This window comes from Zootoca vivipara, chromosome 11, assembly GCF_965207765.1.
Source record: "Zootoca vivipara chromosome 11, rZooViv2.hap1.1, whole genome shotgun sequence".
NCBI lineage: Eukaryota > Metazoa > Chordata > Lepidosauria > Squamata > Lacertidae > Zootoca > Zootoca vivipara.
This window is the reverse complement of record NC_142594.1, coordinates 55954938-55973672: the sequence shown is the minus strand read 5'-3', so window position 1 is coordinate 55973672 and position 18735 is coordinate 55954938. Positions and strand designations below refer to the sequence as shown.

General features: G+C 49.7%; 1 protein-coding gene across 3 annotated transcripts in view; it reads right to left on the bottom strand.

Annotated features, from left to right (window-relative positions):
* The window catches only part of SRI (sorcin), a 32753-nt gene extending 16308 nt beyond the window's left edge, over positions 1 to 16445 (bottom strand). The window contains exon 1 of one of the 3 annotated variants that reach the window (XM_060281036.2): positions 16366 to 16445. In XM_060281036.2, the coding sequence (XP_060137019.1) occupies positions 16366 to 16392 (27 nt within the window). In that variant the 5' untranslated portion in view covers positions 16393 to 16445. Of the gene's footprint in view, positions 1 to 11136; positions 11212 to 16365 lie in introns of those variants that run through there. The other 2 variants (XM_088654060.1, XM_035129819.3) reach the window with 2 other exon arrangements.
* Positions 16446 to 18735: the final 2290 nt, after the last annotated feature.

Below are 18735 nucleotides of genomic sequence, written 5' to 3'. Positions count from 1 at the left end.
ATGTGGCCAGCATGACTAAGCCGCTTCTTGCAAACCAGAGCAGCGCAAGGAAACGCCGTTTACCTTCCCGCTGTAGTGGTACCTATTTATCTACTTGCACTTTGATGTGCTTTTGAACTTCTAGGTTGGCAGGAGCTGGGACTGAGCAACGGGAGCTCACCCCGTCACGGGGATTCGAACCACTGACCTTCTGATCAGCAAGCCCTAGGCTCAGTGGTTTAGACCACAGCGCCACCCGCGTCCCTTGCAGTGAGTTAGCTGCTCTTAATTCCTACTGAAACTGATGGGGCTCAGATGCCGCAACTAACTCATCCCCTCATTTTCAATGGAACGCAAGCTGAACCCAGCCTGAGTCCAACCCCAAAGCCTTTCACACCCCCTGCTTTCCAACATGAATTTTCTTCCATGGTCAAAAAATACCAGAAGCACAGTTAGAAATTAGCCAGGTGCCAGGTGCATTTTGTGCCTGGCGCGGGTCCAATTGCGACCACGTGGAGATCTCTGGATGCCAGGCTGGCGACAAACATCTCCACCTGGCTGGTCCCTCCAGCTTTCTTAAGCTGGTCAGCAGAGGAGCTAATTCATTGTATTTCTCTCCCACCTTTCTATCCAAGGAGTCTATGGGTTCACCCCCCCCACCTCATCTAATCCGTACGACGACCCTGTAAGGTAGGTGAAGAAGCTGCGACTGACTCCAAGGTTACCTAGTGAGCTTCAGGACTGAGTGGGGAATTGAACCCTGATCTCCCAGGTCCTAATCTGACACTCCGACCACTACACCACACTTCCCTCCTAGAGTCCTTCTGTGATGGAGCAGCTCTACCAATTAAGTAGGTAAATCAATATGGGGAAAGCAAAATGTCACTTACAGCTCAAATTTGTTTCATTCTGGATAGTTTTATTTGTTGCTTTATTGCGTTTTTAAAGCGCTTTGAGATTCCCCCCCCATCCAATAAAATACATTGGCATATGTAAGGGGGAGGGCTTATAGGGAACAGCCCCCCCCCTCATCAGGAGCAGCCCATCTCCCAGCAGTAATGAAAGCGAAGGGTCGGAAGGGGAGAGTCAGGAGACGGAGAGGGAGTGCCAGAGCTCTGGCAACATCCAAGAGCCACTGCTCCTCATGCAGGAAGAGAGGGAGGAGGAAAGAGAGGATGGGACTCAGACGGGCCGGAGACCTTCCCCCCCCCCCGACACCGGAATTAAGGAGGAGAAAGGGGAGGAGGTTCGCAGTCCCGCGGCTCTTATGTTGGTCCAGATCACGAAAGGGGGCAGTGCCAGATTCTGATTCAGACTGATGAGACATGAAACCAGCAGCTCACTTCACTGTAAATAATGTGCACCAATAAAAGTTTCTGAAAGACAAGCATGTGGAGGGTCGTTACTCAAGAGTAGTCGCAATAACCCTGACAGCATAGAAATGAAATTAATAATAATAATATAGCGGTACCTCTGCTTACGAACGCTTCCGAGTTACTAACTCCGCTAACCCGGAAGCAGCTGCTCCTGGTTGCGAACTTTGCCCCAGGATGCGAATGGAAATCGCGCGCCAGAGACCCCATTAGCGAAAGTGCGCCTCAGGATAAGAACGGTTTCAGCTTAAGAACGGACCTCCGGAACGAATTAAGTTCGTAACCAGAGGTACCACTGAAAAGCACATTGCAAGAAGAAGAAAAAAGGTGCTTAGACGTTCTGTTGTGTCGACCGTAACCTAGGTTTAAAATGCCATTTGGCAATGAGATTATATTTCTGAGTTTCTAATACTGCAGAAGCGGTTCTCTTTCTCTGAACAATGTTGGACTCTCCCTTTTGAAATGTCACCGAGCTTCTGCTGAACTTTCCTGTCAGTCTCTCCCGCCTCGCCCCATGCCCACCCCGGAAACAAAGAGCGGAAACAAAGGAAAATGTTTGCACATGGCCAGTCACAGGCCCACAAACTTCTAGAAGTGAGAAACACTGCAGAGCTGTTTGATGTAGAAATGCAGAGAGCAAACATCCATTGAGCGCTGGGTATGAGCAAACACACCTCCATTAGTTACAAAGGGCGTGGAAAAATCTCTGAAATGGGCACAGTGGGAGATTCTCCTCCTATACAGGTTGGGGTTGGTGGCCGGACCCCATGACCTGGGGATCAGCCGCAGAGTCCTTAGCATACCTGCCAAGTTCCTCTCTGAAAAATAAGGGATCGGACCGGAAGTAGCGCTGCCGCCATTTTGGAACTGGGCGGAACATGCTCAGAAGCGACTTTTGATGCTGCTGTGCCCAGTTCCAAAATGGCCGCCGCACCAGAAGTCGCGCTGCAGCCATTTTGGAACTGGGCAGAGCAGCATCAAAAGTCGCTTCTGAGCATGCTCCGCCCAGTTCCAAAATGGCCGTCGCGCCAGAATAAACCGGGGGGGAAACAAAAAAAATCGTTTTTTCAGCTGGGGACAGCTGGAAAAACGGGGGTTTCCCGGGGAATACGGGAGACTTGGCAGCTATGGTCCTTAGGCTTGGTGCGTATTCCAACAGAACATCAGGAAGAACTTTCCGACAGTAAGAGCTGTTTGACAGTGGAAGGGATTTCCTTCGGAGGTGGCGGACTCTCCTTCCTTGGAGGGTTTTAAACAGAGGTTTGGTGACCATCTGTCCTGGATGCTTTAGCTGAGATTCCTGAATGCCAGGGGTTGGACTAGATGGCACCTGGGGTCCCTTTCCAACGCTTCAATTTCCAGGATATCTGAAAACGCTCGACCTTCCCATAGCTGCCAAGTTCTCCCCTTTTTTCAAGGGAAACTCCCTTATGCTGAATAGGCTTCCTCGCGAGAAAAGGGAAAACTTGGCAGCTATGGACCTTCCACAGATCTCCCCATTACAGCCGTACCTTGGTTCTCCGACGTAATCCGTGCCGGAAGTCCGCTCGACTTCCAAAAATGTTCGGAAACCAAAGCGCAGCTTCTGATTGGCTGCTGGAGCTTCCTGCGGCCAATTGGAAGTGGCGTCGTACGTTTGGCTTCCAGAGAACGTTAGCAAACCGGAACACTTACTTCCTGGTTTGCAGCATTCGGGAGCCAAAACGTACCTGTACCAAGGCGTTCGAGAACCAAGGGATGACTGTACATAGAAAGGCAAACGTTAGTTCAATGTACTACCGTGTTTCCCCTTTTTTAAGCCGTAGTCATAAAGTAAGCCATGGCAGGATTTTTAAGATTTTTAAAATATAAGACATACCCCGAAAATAAGACATAGGTCTACCTGCAGGGTCGGCGCCCAGCAGCGAAGGTGGGAACGGGGCCGAGGACGCCTCTGGCCAAAAGTTTAGGGGGGGTGTCGAGAAGTTCCATTTGGCGGGGGGGGGGGAGTTGGAGGGAGGGAGGCACTGCTGACTGGGCTTGTTGCTTCTGTTTTCTTTTCACATTGTTTGTTCCTGTAAAATGGCAACCCCTGGGCGAAAGCAATTGATCCTCGCCTATGTTGCTTTCCAGGGTGGTGGGAGGGGGGAAAGAAAGAGGGAAAAGATGTCGGCGGGGAGAGAAAACGCGTGAGTCCTCTCCCTTTCTTTCCTGCTTAGCCAGCTTGTGGGCAGGCCGAAGCAATCGAGCCAACGTCTCTAATAACAGAAGCTGTTCTGTCATTAGAGACGTCGGCTCGATTGCTTCGGCCTGCCCACAAGCTGGCTAAGCAGGAAAGAAAGGGAGAGGACTCACGCGTTTTCTTTCCCCGCCGACATCTTTTCCCTCTTTCTTTCCCACCACCCTGGGAAGCTTCCAGGCTGCTTACTTGATCCGGCGGCCTGCCGGGTCAGCACTGATCAGCGCTGCACGGAGCACCGGATCGAGGATCCGGTCTGCAGAGTCAGCGCTCAGCAGCGCCGTGCTGGATTGAGGAGGCGATGCTCCGTGCGGCGTTGCTGGGCGCTAACTCTGCAGACCGGGTCCTCGATCCGGTGCTCCGCGCGGCGCAGCAACAGCCAAGCGCAGCACGCCGAGCCAGCCAGCACCCTCACCCTCGCCACTGCTGCGGGCACAGGCACGGGCATGTCCCCCACCGGCGCCAGCCTCAGCAGCAACGCCAGTAGCGATGCCTGCATGGTGCAGCTCAGCCCCACGGCAGCCCCTGCGCTCCCGCTCCAGCCACCTGCGCGAGCCATGCTCTACGGCCTCGGCCCCCCGCTCAGCACCACCAGCAGGTCCACCGCAGCATCGGGGGAGGAGGGGAGGAGGGACTTTTCTGCCTATGCCATCCGTTCTCGGCTTGGTTTGCTTAGCGTCGCCTTTGTCATATGCCACCATTGTCGATTATGTCCTCCGGTTTCACAGAATTGTGGAATTGGAAGGGACCACGAAGGCCCTGCAATGGAGGACTATTGTGCCTCCAACTCCCCCCTGCCAAATGGAACATTCCCGACACGCCCCCCTTAAACTTTTGGTCAGAGGCGTCCTCCTTGCTGTGCGCCCTGAGCTAGCGGGACCCAGCAGCAGCAATGCTGGCCGCGGTAAGGAGGGGTACTTACAGTAATAATATTTTTTTAAAAAAGACACCCCCCGAAAATAAGCCATAGGCGTATTTTCTTGAGTAAAATTAATATAAGACGGTGTCTTAAAATGTGGGAAACACGGTAGTTACAGGTAGGTAGCCGTGTTGGTCTGACGTAGTCGGAACAAAAAATAAAAAAATTCCTTCCAGTAGCACCTTAGAGACCAACTAAGTTTGTCATAGGTATGAGCTTTCGTGTGCATGCACACTTCTTTTTGACACAGAGTCGTTGATTAGTTTTAATATACTTTTAAAAAAAATTCTGGATTTATCACTTTGGAAGGGGAAGGGAATCTTCTACCCGGCCCAAATCTATTTCAGACTACACTCTCTCTCTCTCTCTCTCTCTCTCTCTCTCTCTCTCTCTCTCTCTCTCTCATATCCAGTTATTTTTCTCGCTAATGGCTCCTGATCTAATTTCACTCTAATGTAAGCCAAGGCCCATTATCACTCCACATTTATTTTTTTAATATTGAAGATGCTGGAAGGAACCATCGTATTCCTACTCAACCGCAGTTACAGTGTTTTCTTCTTGTTGATCTGTACATCTTATTGAATGTTTAAAGCTGTATTTTTTAAAAACAAAACAAAAACAACACAACACAGCACACACACACACATATTCTGGATTAAAATAAATATGAATATCTGAATGTGAAGCCTGAAGGGAACGATGACAAATGTACAGTATTTACAGGTTTTTTTGGGGGGGGGGCTTCATTTTAAATATCCAGCCTTTTAGAGGGGCTGAAGATTCTACCGATCAAGCAGTGCTTGCTGGTTTTCTTATAGAAGGCGGATGAGGTTTAGCAATGCAGAGTTCAAGCATCACCCAAGGGAGAGGAAAGACAAAAGGAAGCATCCATTTCTGCTCAGAGCATCATGGGAAGCAAACACATTACACCCGGTAATTATTCTGGCGGCAGAGTCTCAGATGAGCTTTTCCCGCTCCTTGCTTGGGGCTTTTTAGAGCCAAGCTGCAGAAGAAGCCATTTAGCTTCCCTGCCCTGCCCACCCCAAAAAAGGAAGCGTGGCGTAGTGGTTTGAGTGTTTGACTTGAGCTCAGGGAGACGTGGATTAAAATCCCCATGCGGCCACGAAAGCTCACTGGCGAACATTAACAGGCGAGCAGGGGCAAGTGGCGCAGGGCGCCAGGGCGCCAAGTCCTGGAGGGCGCCAGGGAAGAGGCGGAGGCTGGACACGGTGCCTCCCAGCATCAGCTCGCTGCCCTCACCCACCTCCGCCATGCTGCGCCGAAACAGCGCTGCGCCCGAAGCCTCCGCCTGCTGTGGCCACCGCAGCACGAAGCGACCAGCTGAGCCGGGAGCCGCCGCATCCAGCCGCTGCCCGCCTCTTCCCCGCTGGAGGAGCTGCCCTCCAGCCGCTGCCCGCCGCATCCAGCCCCGCAAAGCTGGGCAAGTCCTCCCTAAAAAAAGGTTGGCAACTCTGGGAAACCGGGGAGGGGGGGCGCCAGAAGGATCCTTGCACCACGGCGCCGGATACGCTTAAGAAGGCCCTGCAGGCGAGCCACTGTCTCTCACTAGTCCGGCAGCCTGTTTTGCACCATGATTGGTGAGAAGAAGGTTTGAGTTCCACTGCATTTTGAGAAGAAGCCTTATCTCCTGGGGGTGGGGGTGATCAACCTTGATCCCTTGTGGCAATTGCAGCGCAAGCAGCTCACTGCAGGCAAGGAACCAAGATGCTCCCTGCCCTTTGGAGCATCTGCCCCTCCTCAGAGGTTGTGTAAACTGCCCCTGCCCCTGTGTCAAGGTCCAAGGCGCTCAGGGCGAGCCGTTATTTGGGCACCTGCAGAAGAGCACCCCACACCCGTTTCTGCCTTGGGAGCAAAAATACGTACAATAAAAATAATACATTAACGAACTCGCACCAGTTGCCTTTCAAAATCTTCTCCCTCATTCTGTCTAACAGTAGGTATAGCCCAGAGAGAGAGACACAGAGCAATCCTACACAGACTTGCTTATGAGTAGACCACGGCAACACAGACGGGCTTACTTGGGAGTTCACAGGACTTATCCTGCTGATGATTTAATTAAAAAGAAGTGGCTTTAGATAGAGCCCTGGGTCCGAAGGAGCCCAGTCCTAGTAACCCAGGGGTCTTCAGCTCCCCCCCCCAATAAAATATTTAAGGGGGTTGTTCCTCCCCCAAAAAAGGTTGATCGGCACTGCCATTCAAATGATGGGTGTGCACTGAATCACATGATCGATGATGCAGGGCGGGGCTCCCCCCCCCATATTTTATTCAAGGCTGGGTCCATCGACCGTGTCATAGCTGCCAAGTCTCCCGTATTCCCTGGGAAATCCCCGTTTTTCCAGCTGTTCCTAGCTGAAAAAACGGATTTTTTTTGTTTTTCCCCGGTTTATTCTGGCACAGCGGCCATTTTGGAACTGGGCAAAGCAGCATCAAAAGTCACTTCTGAGCATGCTCCGCCCAGTTCCAAAATGGCGGCAGCGCTACTTCCGGTCTGCTACTTCCACCCGGTCCCTTATTTCTCCGACAGCAACTTGGCAGGTATGGACCTTGTCACCATTTACACTGATGCAGCTGTTTTCTTGCCAACGTTCAGCTTCAGACGACGGACCCCAAATGCCTAACTTTATACACCTCCGTTGGGTCTCCCCCACCCAACAGGCTTTACTCAACTGCCCACCCCCTGTACGACAAGGCCCCAAACGCTGCAAACTTATCTCATAGGGGAGGTGTTGCACCCCACTAAGAAGGGAATCCAAGATGGATGGGAGTTTCTTAAAGGTGAAACATTGAAGGCTCAAACCGCAGACGATTCCAGGAAGAAAGGAAAGTGGGAGGCATCTAAGGAAACCGGTGTGGCTGCCTAAGGAGCTTACAGGTGAGCTGAGAGTTAAGGAAGGGCATGCATGAGAAATGGAAGAAAGGGGAAATCACAAAGGAAGAATATACACACGAATAGCCAACAGTTGCAGGGGGAAGGTCAGGCTGGCTAAAGCTCAGAATGAGCTCAGGCTTGCAAGAGAGGTTTGCGGGGGGGGGGGAAGGTTTCTTCAACTATGTCTGAAGAAAGAGGAAGAACAATGGCAGGTCCTCTGCATGGAGAAGACGGAGAAATGCTACTGGGTGACAAGAGAATGGCGGAACTACTCAACACCGACTTTGCCTCTGTCTTCAGCCAAAAGGAAAGCGATGCCCAACCTGGTGATAACAGAATAAATGATAAAAAAATTCCTTCAGTAGCACCTTAAAGACCAACTAAGTTTTTATTTTGGTATCAGGGGTCCCCAGACTTACCGGCGTTTGGGCGGAGGATGGGGGAGCGCGCGCCTGTGCGGGCCGGCGGGCGGGGGAGTGCGCGCCCGTGCGCATGCGCACAGGCATTTACTGGCGCGGCGGCGCGCTTCCAGGGTGGAAAAGGCGCCGAAAATCCGTTGTGCGCATGCGTATGGGCCTCCCCCGACCCGGAAGTGCACCAGAAATGACCTCTTCCGGGTCAGGAGAGGCCCATACGCATGCGCACAAAGGATTTTCGGCGCTTTTTTCCCGACCCGGAAGAGCGCTGCCGCGCTGCACGCCGTAAGAGCGGGCGGCGTGCGGCGTCGCGGGCCGGATTGGCAGGCCAATTGGGCCGCATCCAGCCCCCAGGCTGTAGTTTGGGGACCCTGGTATGAGCTTTCGTGTGCATGCACACTTCGTCAGATACACTGAAACAGAATCCACTAGACCCTTATGTATATTCAGAGGGTGGGGGTGATGGGAATGGGTGATGGGCTGATGGGAGTGGTAAACCTGTAGATGGCTGTAAACGACTGTTGATGACTGCAATTGGTCCTGGGGGGAAGCATCAACAGTCGTTAACAGCCATCTACAGGTTTACCACTCCCATCAGCCCATCACCCATTCTTATCACCCCCACCCTCTGAATATACATAAGGGTCTGGTGGATTCTGTTTCAGTGTATCTGACGAAGTGTGCATGTACACGAAAGCACATACCAAAATAAAAACTTAGTTGGTCTTTAAAGTGCTACTGAAGGAATTTTTTTTATTTTGCTTCGCCTCAGACCAACACGGCTACCTACCTGTAACTAGAATAAATGATGTAAGGAGGGAGCTGAAGCCCAAGATAGGAAAAGAGGTAGTAAGGCAACACCTAGCTATTTTAAATTAATTCAAATTGCAAGGGCCACAAGGGTGCTAAAGGAGCTTGCGGATGTAATCTCAGCGCCTTTATTGAAGATCTATGAGAATGCTTGGAGAACAGGTGAGGTCCCTGCAGACTGGAAGCAGGCAAATGTTGTCCTCACCTTCAAAAAGGGGGGAAATAAAGACCCAGGTAACTACTGACTGGTGAGCTTGACCAGGAAAGGTCCTAGAACAGATAATTCAACCGTCAGTCTGTGAGCACCGAAAAGAGGATGCTGTGATTACTAAGACCCAGCATGGGTTACTCAAAAACAAGTCATGCCAGACAAATCTCATTTCTTTTTTTTGAGGGGAGTTACAAGCTTGGTGGATCAGGGGAATGCTGTGGACATAGTTGATCTTGATTTCAGTAAGTTCCTCATGATATTCTTACAGAGGAATGTGGGCTGGACAAGGTAAATGTGAGGTGGATTTATAGCTGGTTGAATGACTGAACCCAAAGAGTACTTATTAATGGTTCCTCATCATCAGGGGAAAGTGCCGCAGAGTTCTATCCTGGGCTCGTTGTTCAACGTCTTTATTAGACAACTTGGATGAAAGAATGGAGGGGATGCTCATCAAATTTGCAGATGACACCAAACTGGGAGGGGTAGCGAATGGCACAGGAGACAGAATTGGAGAACTGAGCCAAAACTACTGAATTTGAATGTGGACAAATGTGAGGTTCTGCACTTAGGTAGGAAAAACCAGCTGCACAAATATAAGATAGGGGACACCTGGCATGCCAGTAGTAGATGTGAAAAGGATTGAGGGATCTTAGTAGACCCCATGTATGGAAGTGAGAGCTGGACCATAAAGAAGGCTGATCGCCGAAGAATGGATGCTTTTGAATTATGGTGCTGGAGGAGACTCTTGAGAGTCCCATGGACTGCAAGAAGATCAAACCTATCCATTCTGAAGGAAACCAGCCCTGAGTGCTCACTGGAAGGACAGATCGTGAAGCTGAGGCTCCAAGACTTTGGCCACCTCATGAGAAGAGAAGACTCCCTGGAAAAGACCCTGATGTTGGGAAAGATTGAGGGCACTAGGAGAAGGGGACGACAGAGGACAGGATGGTTCGACAGTGTTCTCGAAGCTACGAACACGAGTTTGACCAAACTGCGGGAGGCAGTGGAAGACAGGAGTGCCTGGTGTGCTCTGGTCCATGGGGTCACGAAGAGTCAGACACAACTAAACGACTAAACAACAACAACAGTAGACCACTAGCTTCAGATGAGCCCACAGTGTGATGCAGCAGCAAAAAAAGGCTAAAACTATTCTAGGCTGCCTCAACAGAAGTAAAGCATCCCGATCAACGGAAGTAATAGCACCCCTCTATTCTGCCCTGGTCAGGTCACGCTTGTGGTCCAGTTCTGGGCGCCACAATTTAAGAAGGAGGTTGACAAGCTAGAAGGTGTGCAGAGGAGGGGGTCCAAGATGGTCAAGGGTCTGGAAGCCAAGCCTTATGAGGAACGATGGAATGAGCTGTGTATGTTTAGCCTGGAAAAGAGGAGACTCAGAGGAGATATGAGAGCCAACTTCAAATATCTCAAGGGTTGTCCCATGGAAGAGGGAACATGCTTGTTTTCTCCTGCTCCGGAGGTTACAAGAAAGGAAATTCCAACTTAAACATTAGGAAGAACTTTCTGACAGTAAGAGCGGACAGTGGAACAGTTTGCATAGATCAGGCTTCCTCAACCTCAGCCCTCCAGATGTTTTTGGCCTACAACTCCCATCATCCCTAGCTAGCAGGACCGGTGGTCAGGAATGATGGGGATTGTAGTCTCAAAACATCGGGGGGGGGGGCCTGAGTTTGAGGAAGCCTGCTTTTGTTGGACTGAAAGCAAAAGGGATGGACTAGATGGCCCGCAGGATCCCTTCCAACTCTGTCTCTGTGGTTCCATCATTCTTGTTTAGACAAGCCTACAGACCCTTAGAAAGCTGGGCTAATTTAATATGTTTTAACATTTAAAGAAGGCTTTAAAAAAATAAAATAAAGTGGTGTGTCCTTTGTTACCAAATAAACAAGCAAAGGTGCGCAGCGCGATGGCGGCATATATTAAAACCCAGCATTACGCAATTACGTTGAAACATTTTGAGCAGGAGGGGGGAATTAGGCCGGGGGGGGGAGCCCTGCGAGGTAGGCCACCCACCAGCCAACAATCCTTTCCCCCTTGGCGTCCCCATCCTCGCTGCAGCAGCGCCGCCGCCCCCCTCCCAAGGGACGGTCCAGTTCCCTCCGCCATTTAGCCCCCTCCCCCAACGCCTTGCGGGGGAGGGGGAGAGAAGAGCGGGGGAGGGGAAAGGGAAAGTGTGAGGAGGAAGAATGGGAGGCGGGGGAGGGGAGGCGCCCCCCGCTCTTCGCAGGCCTGCGGGCCGCGTACCCTGCGCTCCGAGGGCCGCCCTTGCTTCCTTCCCCCGTCCATCCCTGCATCCTCGCTTAGTTACCTGGCCCTGGTAGTAGCCTCCTCCGGCGCCGGGATGCCCAGGGTACGCCATGGCCGATGCGCTCCTTGCTTCTGCAGACCAGCCCGACCTCGCCGGCTCCGCGCCTCCTACTCTCGGGGGAGGTCCGGGTCAAACCATTGGCGAGGGGCGAGGGGGGAGGCAGGGGGGAGGGGTCTGGCCAAAAGGGGGTCTCTGGGCGCCCCTCTGCAGGCGCTGGAGAGGTCGGGGGCTCCAAGGGAGCTCCAATGGGACTCTGGTCACCCCCCCCCTCGCTCAGGCTCTGCAAAGGGGGTGGGAATGCTGGGAATGACTCTCGCAGGTTCCCCCCTCCCTCCCCACCGTCGTGGTACGAGCCGGACTTCCTCCTTCCCGGGGAGGAAAAAGAAAATGGAAACTTTCCCTGCGCAAAGGGAAAGTGTTTTGTGCAAAGCGCGAGGGTGCTTTTGCTTCGCAGGGTGTTGCGCGTGGAAGAGGAGAAGGTTGCGTGCAAAATGCATGCATAAATATAAATACACACACGCATGCCTTTATTAAATATGTATATTTCAAGGTTGCTGGAAAGCTAATGGAATACATGGCCTTGTTGTGAACCACCCTGAGACCTCCGGGTATAGGGCGGTGTAGAAGTTGACTAATAATAATAATAATAATAATAATAATAATAATAATAATAATAATAATATATGAGCTCCAGTTCTCATCACCATCTCCATGGGCGCCTGCTAAGAGTCTGCTGGGACTTTCTCTCAAGTGTGGGCAATCTTACTGGAAGGGTCGGGGGCTGCTGGGAAAGAAAGCCGTTCTTCATGCAGCACAGTTAAACTGTGGAACTCGCTGCCACTGGAGGCAGGGGTGGTCATCAACTTGATGCTTTAAAAGGGGATTGGACAAATTCATGGGAGAGGAGAGGGCCATGAACGGCTTCTAACCAGGATGGCTTTGCTCTGCCTCCACGGTGGAGGCAGCAATGCTTGTCAGTAGCAGTTGCTGGAAAGGACAGGAGGGGGAGAGTCGCTCTTGGGTTCGAATCCTGCTTGCGGGTTTCCCACGAGCATCTGGCTGGCTGCTGAGAAGAGAACGCTGTGCTAGATGAGTCACGGACCTGATCCAGCCAGGTGTCCTTATGTTCTTGCATGTGGCTTTACACCAGATGTGGGAGACTTTTGGCCCTCCAGATGTTGCTGAACTACAACTCCCAACTTCCTTGGCTGTGCTTGCAGGGGCTGGTGGGAGTTGTAGTTCAGGAACATCTGGAGGGCCAAAGGTCCCCCCCCACCCTTGTGTTACACTCCAGTGAAGCGTGTTTTGACATTGCCAGCCGTGCTTTCCTAAACATTGCCATAATTTCAATTGGGGGGTGCAATAGTAAATGATCTCTCTAATGAGTATTTAAAGAATCGCTTTGTAGCATCAGGGAAGCGGGTGTCCCCTTGTCCCTCCAAGGGACATATAAACTCCAAAGTTTATATGCCTTTGAACTCTGTACTAAATGTTGGGATACTCCCTCGATATCATATCAAGAGACTCTCCATCTCGATCCCAACCACAATGCTATTCAGTTATTATTATTATTATTATTATTATTATTATTATTATTATTATTATTATTCTGAAGGAAATACCTATCCATTCTGAATGAAATCAGCCCTGAGTGCTCACTGGAAGGACAGATTGTGAAGCTGAGGCTCCAATACTTTGGCCATCTCATGAGAAGAGAAGACTCCCTGGAAAAGACCCTGATGTTGGGAAAGATGGAGGGCACTAGGAGAAGGGGACGACAGAGGATGAGAAGGTTGGACAGTGTTCTCGAAGCTACGAACATGAGTTTGACCAAACTGCGGGAGGCAGTGGAAAACAGGAGTGCCTGGCGTGCTATGGTCCAGACAGGGCCGTCTTAAGCACCTTTGGCGCCCTGGTGTGACGGATCCCTCCGCCGCCCCCCGCCGCCCCGTTTTCCAGCGTGATGGGCGGGCGGGCAGGCTCAGCGTGCAGCATGGTCACCGAGGGCGCTGCTGCGTGACGTGCAGGCAGGTGGGCTTGCAGGTGGGGGGTCACAAAGAGTCGGACATGACTAAACAACATTATTATTATTATTATTATTATTATTATTATTATTATTATTATTATTTTGATCCTTCCTCATGCCAGCGAAATGCTCAAAATTGCACAATGGCATCATAACACCATATTTTATATATATATATATATATATATATATATATATATATATATATATATATATATTCACTGTGCCACATGACTCTCTGCCATTTTGGCTGCAACAGAGTAACACGGCAGCTGCTGTGGAAAAATAATATAAAATGTAATCGCTCCCCTTCAGATGTTTCCTTTACACTTTTATGCTTGTCCATTTCCAGAAGCTGCAGTTGTAGGCGGAAGATCACACCCGCTCGCTCTGTTACTTTCCTGCCCCCTTTGTCTGCATTTAGCAACTTTTGTATCTGACGGGGAATTCTGGGCCCTCGAGAAAAGCAGGAATAGGCAGCTGTCTCGTACGCTGATTCTTCTGCTGTTCATCATGCACACACAGGGCTCCACAACAGGTTTGCTATATTTAATTCTCCCGGAGTAAATCCCCGCTGCATTCTGTAGGGCTTAACCTCCCCCCCCCCCAATAAAGTGTGCTAAGGATTTGCAGGTGCTAATGGGGAATAAAGCCGACTTAAGTCTGAGACTCAACAATAAAGAAATATGACCGGGGGGGGGGGGGTGTCAAACTGTCTGTGGGTCCTCTTGGAAGGCGCAGAGCCCTCAGGGGCCTACTTTTTAACCTTGTGTAGGGACGCAGGTGGCGCTGTGGGTTAAACCACAGAGCCTAGGGCTTGCTGATCAGAAGGTCGGCGGTTTGAATCCCCACCACGGGGTGAGCTCCCATTGCTCGGTCCCAGCTCCTGCCCACCTAGCAGTTCAAAAGCATGTCAAAGTGCAAGCAGGTAAATAGGTATCGCTCTGGCAGAAAGCTAAACGGCGTTTCCAAGCGCTGCTCTGGTTCGCCAGAAGCGGCTTTGTCATGCTGGCCACATGACCTGGAAGCTGTACGCCGGCTCCCTTGGCCAATAATGCGAGATGAGCGCCGCAACCCCAGAGTCGGTCACGACTGGACCTAATGGTCAGGGGTTCCTTTACCTTTAGCAACTGGGGAAATGAGTATGAATTTCTGGGTGGCGTTCCTGCTTTCGTGTCCTTAATTGGCTGACTAACCAACCTGCCTGCACTACAACAGGAGTTGCTTAGTAACAGAGAAGCATTGCTTTATTGCGTTACAGAGTTTAGGAGACAGTTAGCAACAGGGCGACAATCAAACAATCTGAAGCGGCTGCACACCCTTTTCTCCTGCAGAGCTGTGTGTACGGAACCCACAACCTTCCAAATGACAAATTGTATTTGACAGGTTTAAGCTAAGCAAACCGTGCAGCTGCTTTGCAAACAGGTTGGACTCTATTTTGTAAAAGGATGGAGTGTTTTGTCGCTCACAAACAGCAGGTGATCCTGTACCTGTTTACTCAGAAGTAAGCCCCGCTACGCTCCAGCAGGTCGGAGGAGGGTGTTGTGTAGGAATGACCCTGTAGGTGTTTGAATCATAGAATTGTCGGGATGGAAGGGACCCGGAGGGTCATTTAGTCCAACCCCCTGCAATACAGGGATCTCAACTAAAGCACCCCTGGCAGATGACCGTCCAACCACTGCCTAAAACCTCCAATGTTATTGGACTTAAACTCACAGCACCCTGGCCATTGGCCAGGACAATTGGGGCTGGTGCGATTTGAAGTCTAAAGGACCACAGGTTTTCCACCCTCGTAGCCATATTTGCTTTATTAAAACTCCCAGTGCCGTCTTGCAAGTACACATAGCATCACATTGGCTCAGGGCAGCCGATGTGGCTTTCCCTAAATGACAACAGGCTGTGGATGATGGGAATTGTAGTCCAATCCCATCTGGAGGACCTGCCTCTTCCTGTACACCCATGGCCAACATCACCGGATAAATCAGTTCGTTGTTATAAACTGGGGTAGACCAGGAGATTATTAAACTCAGGGTCGGGGGTCCGAGCCCCACGTTGGGCAAAAGATGCTTGCATTGCAGGGGGTTGGACTAGATGACCCTCGTGGTCCTTTCCAACGCTACAATTCATATATATATATATGTGTGTGTGTGTGTGTGTGTGTGTGTCTGTCTGTCTGTCTGTCTGTCTGTCTGTCTGTCTGTCTGCCTGCCTGCCTGCCTGCCTGCCTGCCTGCCTGCCTGCCTGCCTGCCTGCCTGCAAATGAGACATGAAGGCTGGCAACATCAACCTTGCCATGTTGTGGACGACCACAGTGCCTGGAGACAGACAGACAGACAGGTAGTGACCAGAGGAGAAATGACCGCTGGGAGGAACACATAATAAACACCCTGGTGCATCTGCAGCAGCACAACCGGACGCCTTCACCTGCCCCAGCTGCAACAAAACATGTCTCTCCCTTATCGGTCTCTACAGCCACTGCAGGCACTGCAAGTTCCAACAGTTTGACTTCACCCCCAAAGGCACACTCCTCCACTGCCTCCCGAGACAGACGGATGCCAACCATATATGTATTAGGGGTAGGCAATTGCATTAATATCATCCAGCAGTTCCTGGGAATAGGGTGAGACCTCGCACCTCGCCCTAATAATAATAATAATAATAATAATAATAATAATAATAATAATAATATATTATTTATACCCCGCCCATCTGGCCGGGTCTCCCCAGCCACTCTGGGCGGCTTCCAACAGAAAAATAAAACACAATAATCTATTAAACATTAAAAGCCTCCCTGAACAGGGCTGCCTTCAGATGTCTTCTAAAAGCCTGGTAGTTGTTTTCCTCTTTGACATCTGTTGGGAGGGCGTTCCACAGGGCAGGCGCCACCACCGAGAAGGCCCTCTGCCTAGTTCCCTGCAACTTGGCTTCTCGCAATGAGGGAACCGCCAGAAGGCCCTCGGTGCTCCCTTTTTCTAACGTAAAGCTCCCATTGCATGCTCCCTGCCCCACCCATTTCCCAGGAACTGGGATTTCCCAGGATCTTCAGCTGTTCCTTATCTGGCTCATCATCTCCCAGCCTGCCTCCACCAGCCAAGGCCCTGATCCTGCATGCATGCAGGAGGGACGTTCAGGAGGGCAGAGGAGTCCCTGGCAATCCTTCACACTGCCATTTAGGATGTGAAAAGAAACTTGCAGACACTTACTCTGTTATCCTTTGGTGGGAACTGCATACCTCAGCCTCTTGATAGGGAAGGAGTTTCAACGGCCCACACCTATAGAAAGAACTTAGAGGGAGGAAAAATAAAATTTATAGCACAATAGCTTGATTTTAAATATTTAAGAGACTTCCTGTGTCTCATCTTAGTATCATTTATTTCTGTTTTTAAAATAGCATCTCACCTGTGCACTGTGTCGACCAGCTTCCTAGTAACTGAATGGACAGGGGTGTATACCATAAATAATCACCTTGGTGAAAAAAAAACCTAAGCTGTAGAGTCAATTGTAAACATTTGTTTTTCCCCAGGTGAGACCAGAAAGTTTCTAATGTTATATATTAGTCATATTTTTTCCCCTTTGGAACTGGGTGCAATAAATCACACTTGAGTTTTCATATTATAATCACAGCTTTTCCGTTTCACCATAAAGGAAGAATGGATACAAAAACTTATGGGATATGCAAATGGAAAAACTTGCCAGAAGAATAAGAAATCAGGATAACAAACTTTTATATATATAAAAGAATGGAAATGGTTTATCTGTTTGCAATTTTCTTGCAGTCCAGGGGACTCTCAAGAGTCTCCTCCTGCACCATAATTCAAAAGCATCAATTCTAAGGTGCTACTGGAATGATTTTTTAAAATATTTTGTTTCAAAACAAGCAAGCAGAAGGTTCATTATGTTTGGGTTATTCCTTCAGAGAGTACAACTGGTGGAAACTGGTTCTGTAATCTCTTTCTCTCAAGGTCATGCTGACTATCATAGTAAGGCCAGGAGGAGTCTGGATTTCACTCTCTTTTTTCATCTCTCTTCCTTCTGGTGTGGTGTTCTGTACTTAGTGTTGAGGTTTAGACATTATAAATTATTGTGAGTTTAAGTTAAGTCTGCTGCAACTGGATTTCTTACGGACAGGGCCAATCCTGAGTGTATTGGATTTGTGACCATTATACTCATCTGCCTTCAGTTGCAGTAAAGTTCTGCTGGATGAAATAGTATTGCCTCTGGTCTATTTTTTTTGGGAATCCTGTGGTTGTTGTTTAGTCGTGTCCGACTCTTCGTGACCCTCTGGACCAGAGCACACCAGGCACTCCTGTCTTCCACTGCCTCCCGCAGTTTGGTCAAACTCATGTTCGTAGCTTCGAGAACACTGTCCAACCATCTCGTCCTCTGTCGTCCCCTTCTCCTAGTGCCCTCCATCTTTCCCAACATCAGGGTCTTTTCCAGGGAGTCTTCTCTTCTCATGAGGTGGCTAAAGTATTAGAGCCTCAGCTTCAGGATCTGTCCGTCCAGTGAGCACTCAGGGCTGATTTCCTTCAGAATGGAGAGGTTTGATCTTCTTGCAGTCCATGGGACTCTCAAGAGTCTCCTCCAGCACCATAATTCAAAAGCATCCATTCTTCGGCGATCAGCCTTCTTTATGGTCCAGCTCTCACTTCCATACATCACTACTGGGAAAACCATAGCTTTAACTATACGGACCTTTGTCGGCAAGGTGATGTCTCTGCTTTTTAAGATGCTGTCTAGGTTTGTCATTGCTTTTCTCCCAAGAAGCAGGCGTCTTTTAATTTCGTGACTGCTGTCACCATCTGCAGTGATCATGGAGCCCAAGAAAGTAAAATCTCTCACTGCAACGTGTTTTAAGTTTTTACTCTGCTAACTATACGTTGAGTTCTGCTCTGATGAATATTGAGTAGAATTCCATGACAGTTCCATGTTCCCGGTGCCTTCTCATTCTATATTCTCTGGAAGAATGCAAACTACCCATGCCACTTCCCTAGTTGAGAGCACTTGGATGAAAACAATGATAAACCCCTAGTGGACTTTAATTTTAGGCATGTGGACATTCTGTTTGTCCACTAGATGGCAATAGGGGGTTGTTTTCTGTAAGCCTTCCTCTAGCTACCGGTAGGTATGAGGAATATACCGTACTGTAATAAGAAACAAGGCTGGATTTACGTAAAAGCTAAACAAGCTATAGCTTAGGGCCCCACTCTCCTGGGAGCCCCCCCCCCAAAAAAAAATTAAAGGAAATAAAAACCTGGATGTACATTTCCAAAATATAAGATAAACAAACAAATAAAATAAAACCTACATACAGCAACAGTGTTTTGATATGTGCAAATGGCTTTAGGTCCCTAAATTACAGCATATATTCAACACAAAAAAACAGCGACAATTTGTTGTTGACAAAAGACAGCTGGACATATAAAGGGCCCCATTACCTTCAGTAGCTTAGGGCCTCATCAAACCTAAATCCGGCCCTGCTAAGAAATATATTTGTTTTTTTCTTATGGTGATTAAACAGTGTAGCAATTTGATGAATAAGTGAAGCAGCATTTAGTGTGCACTATCTATGG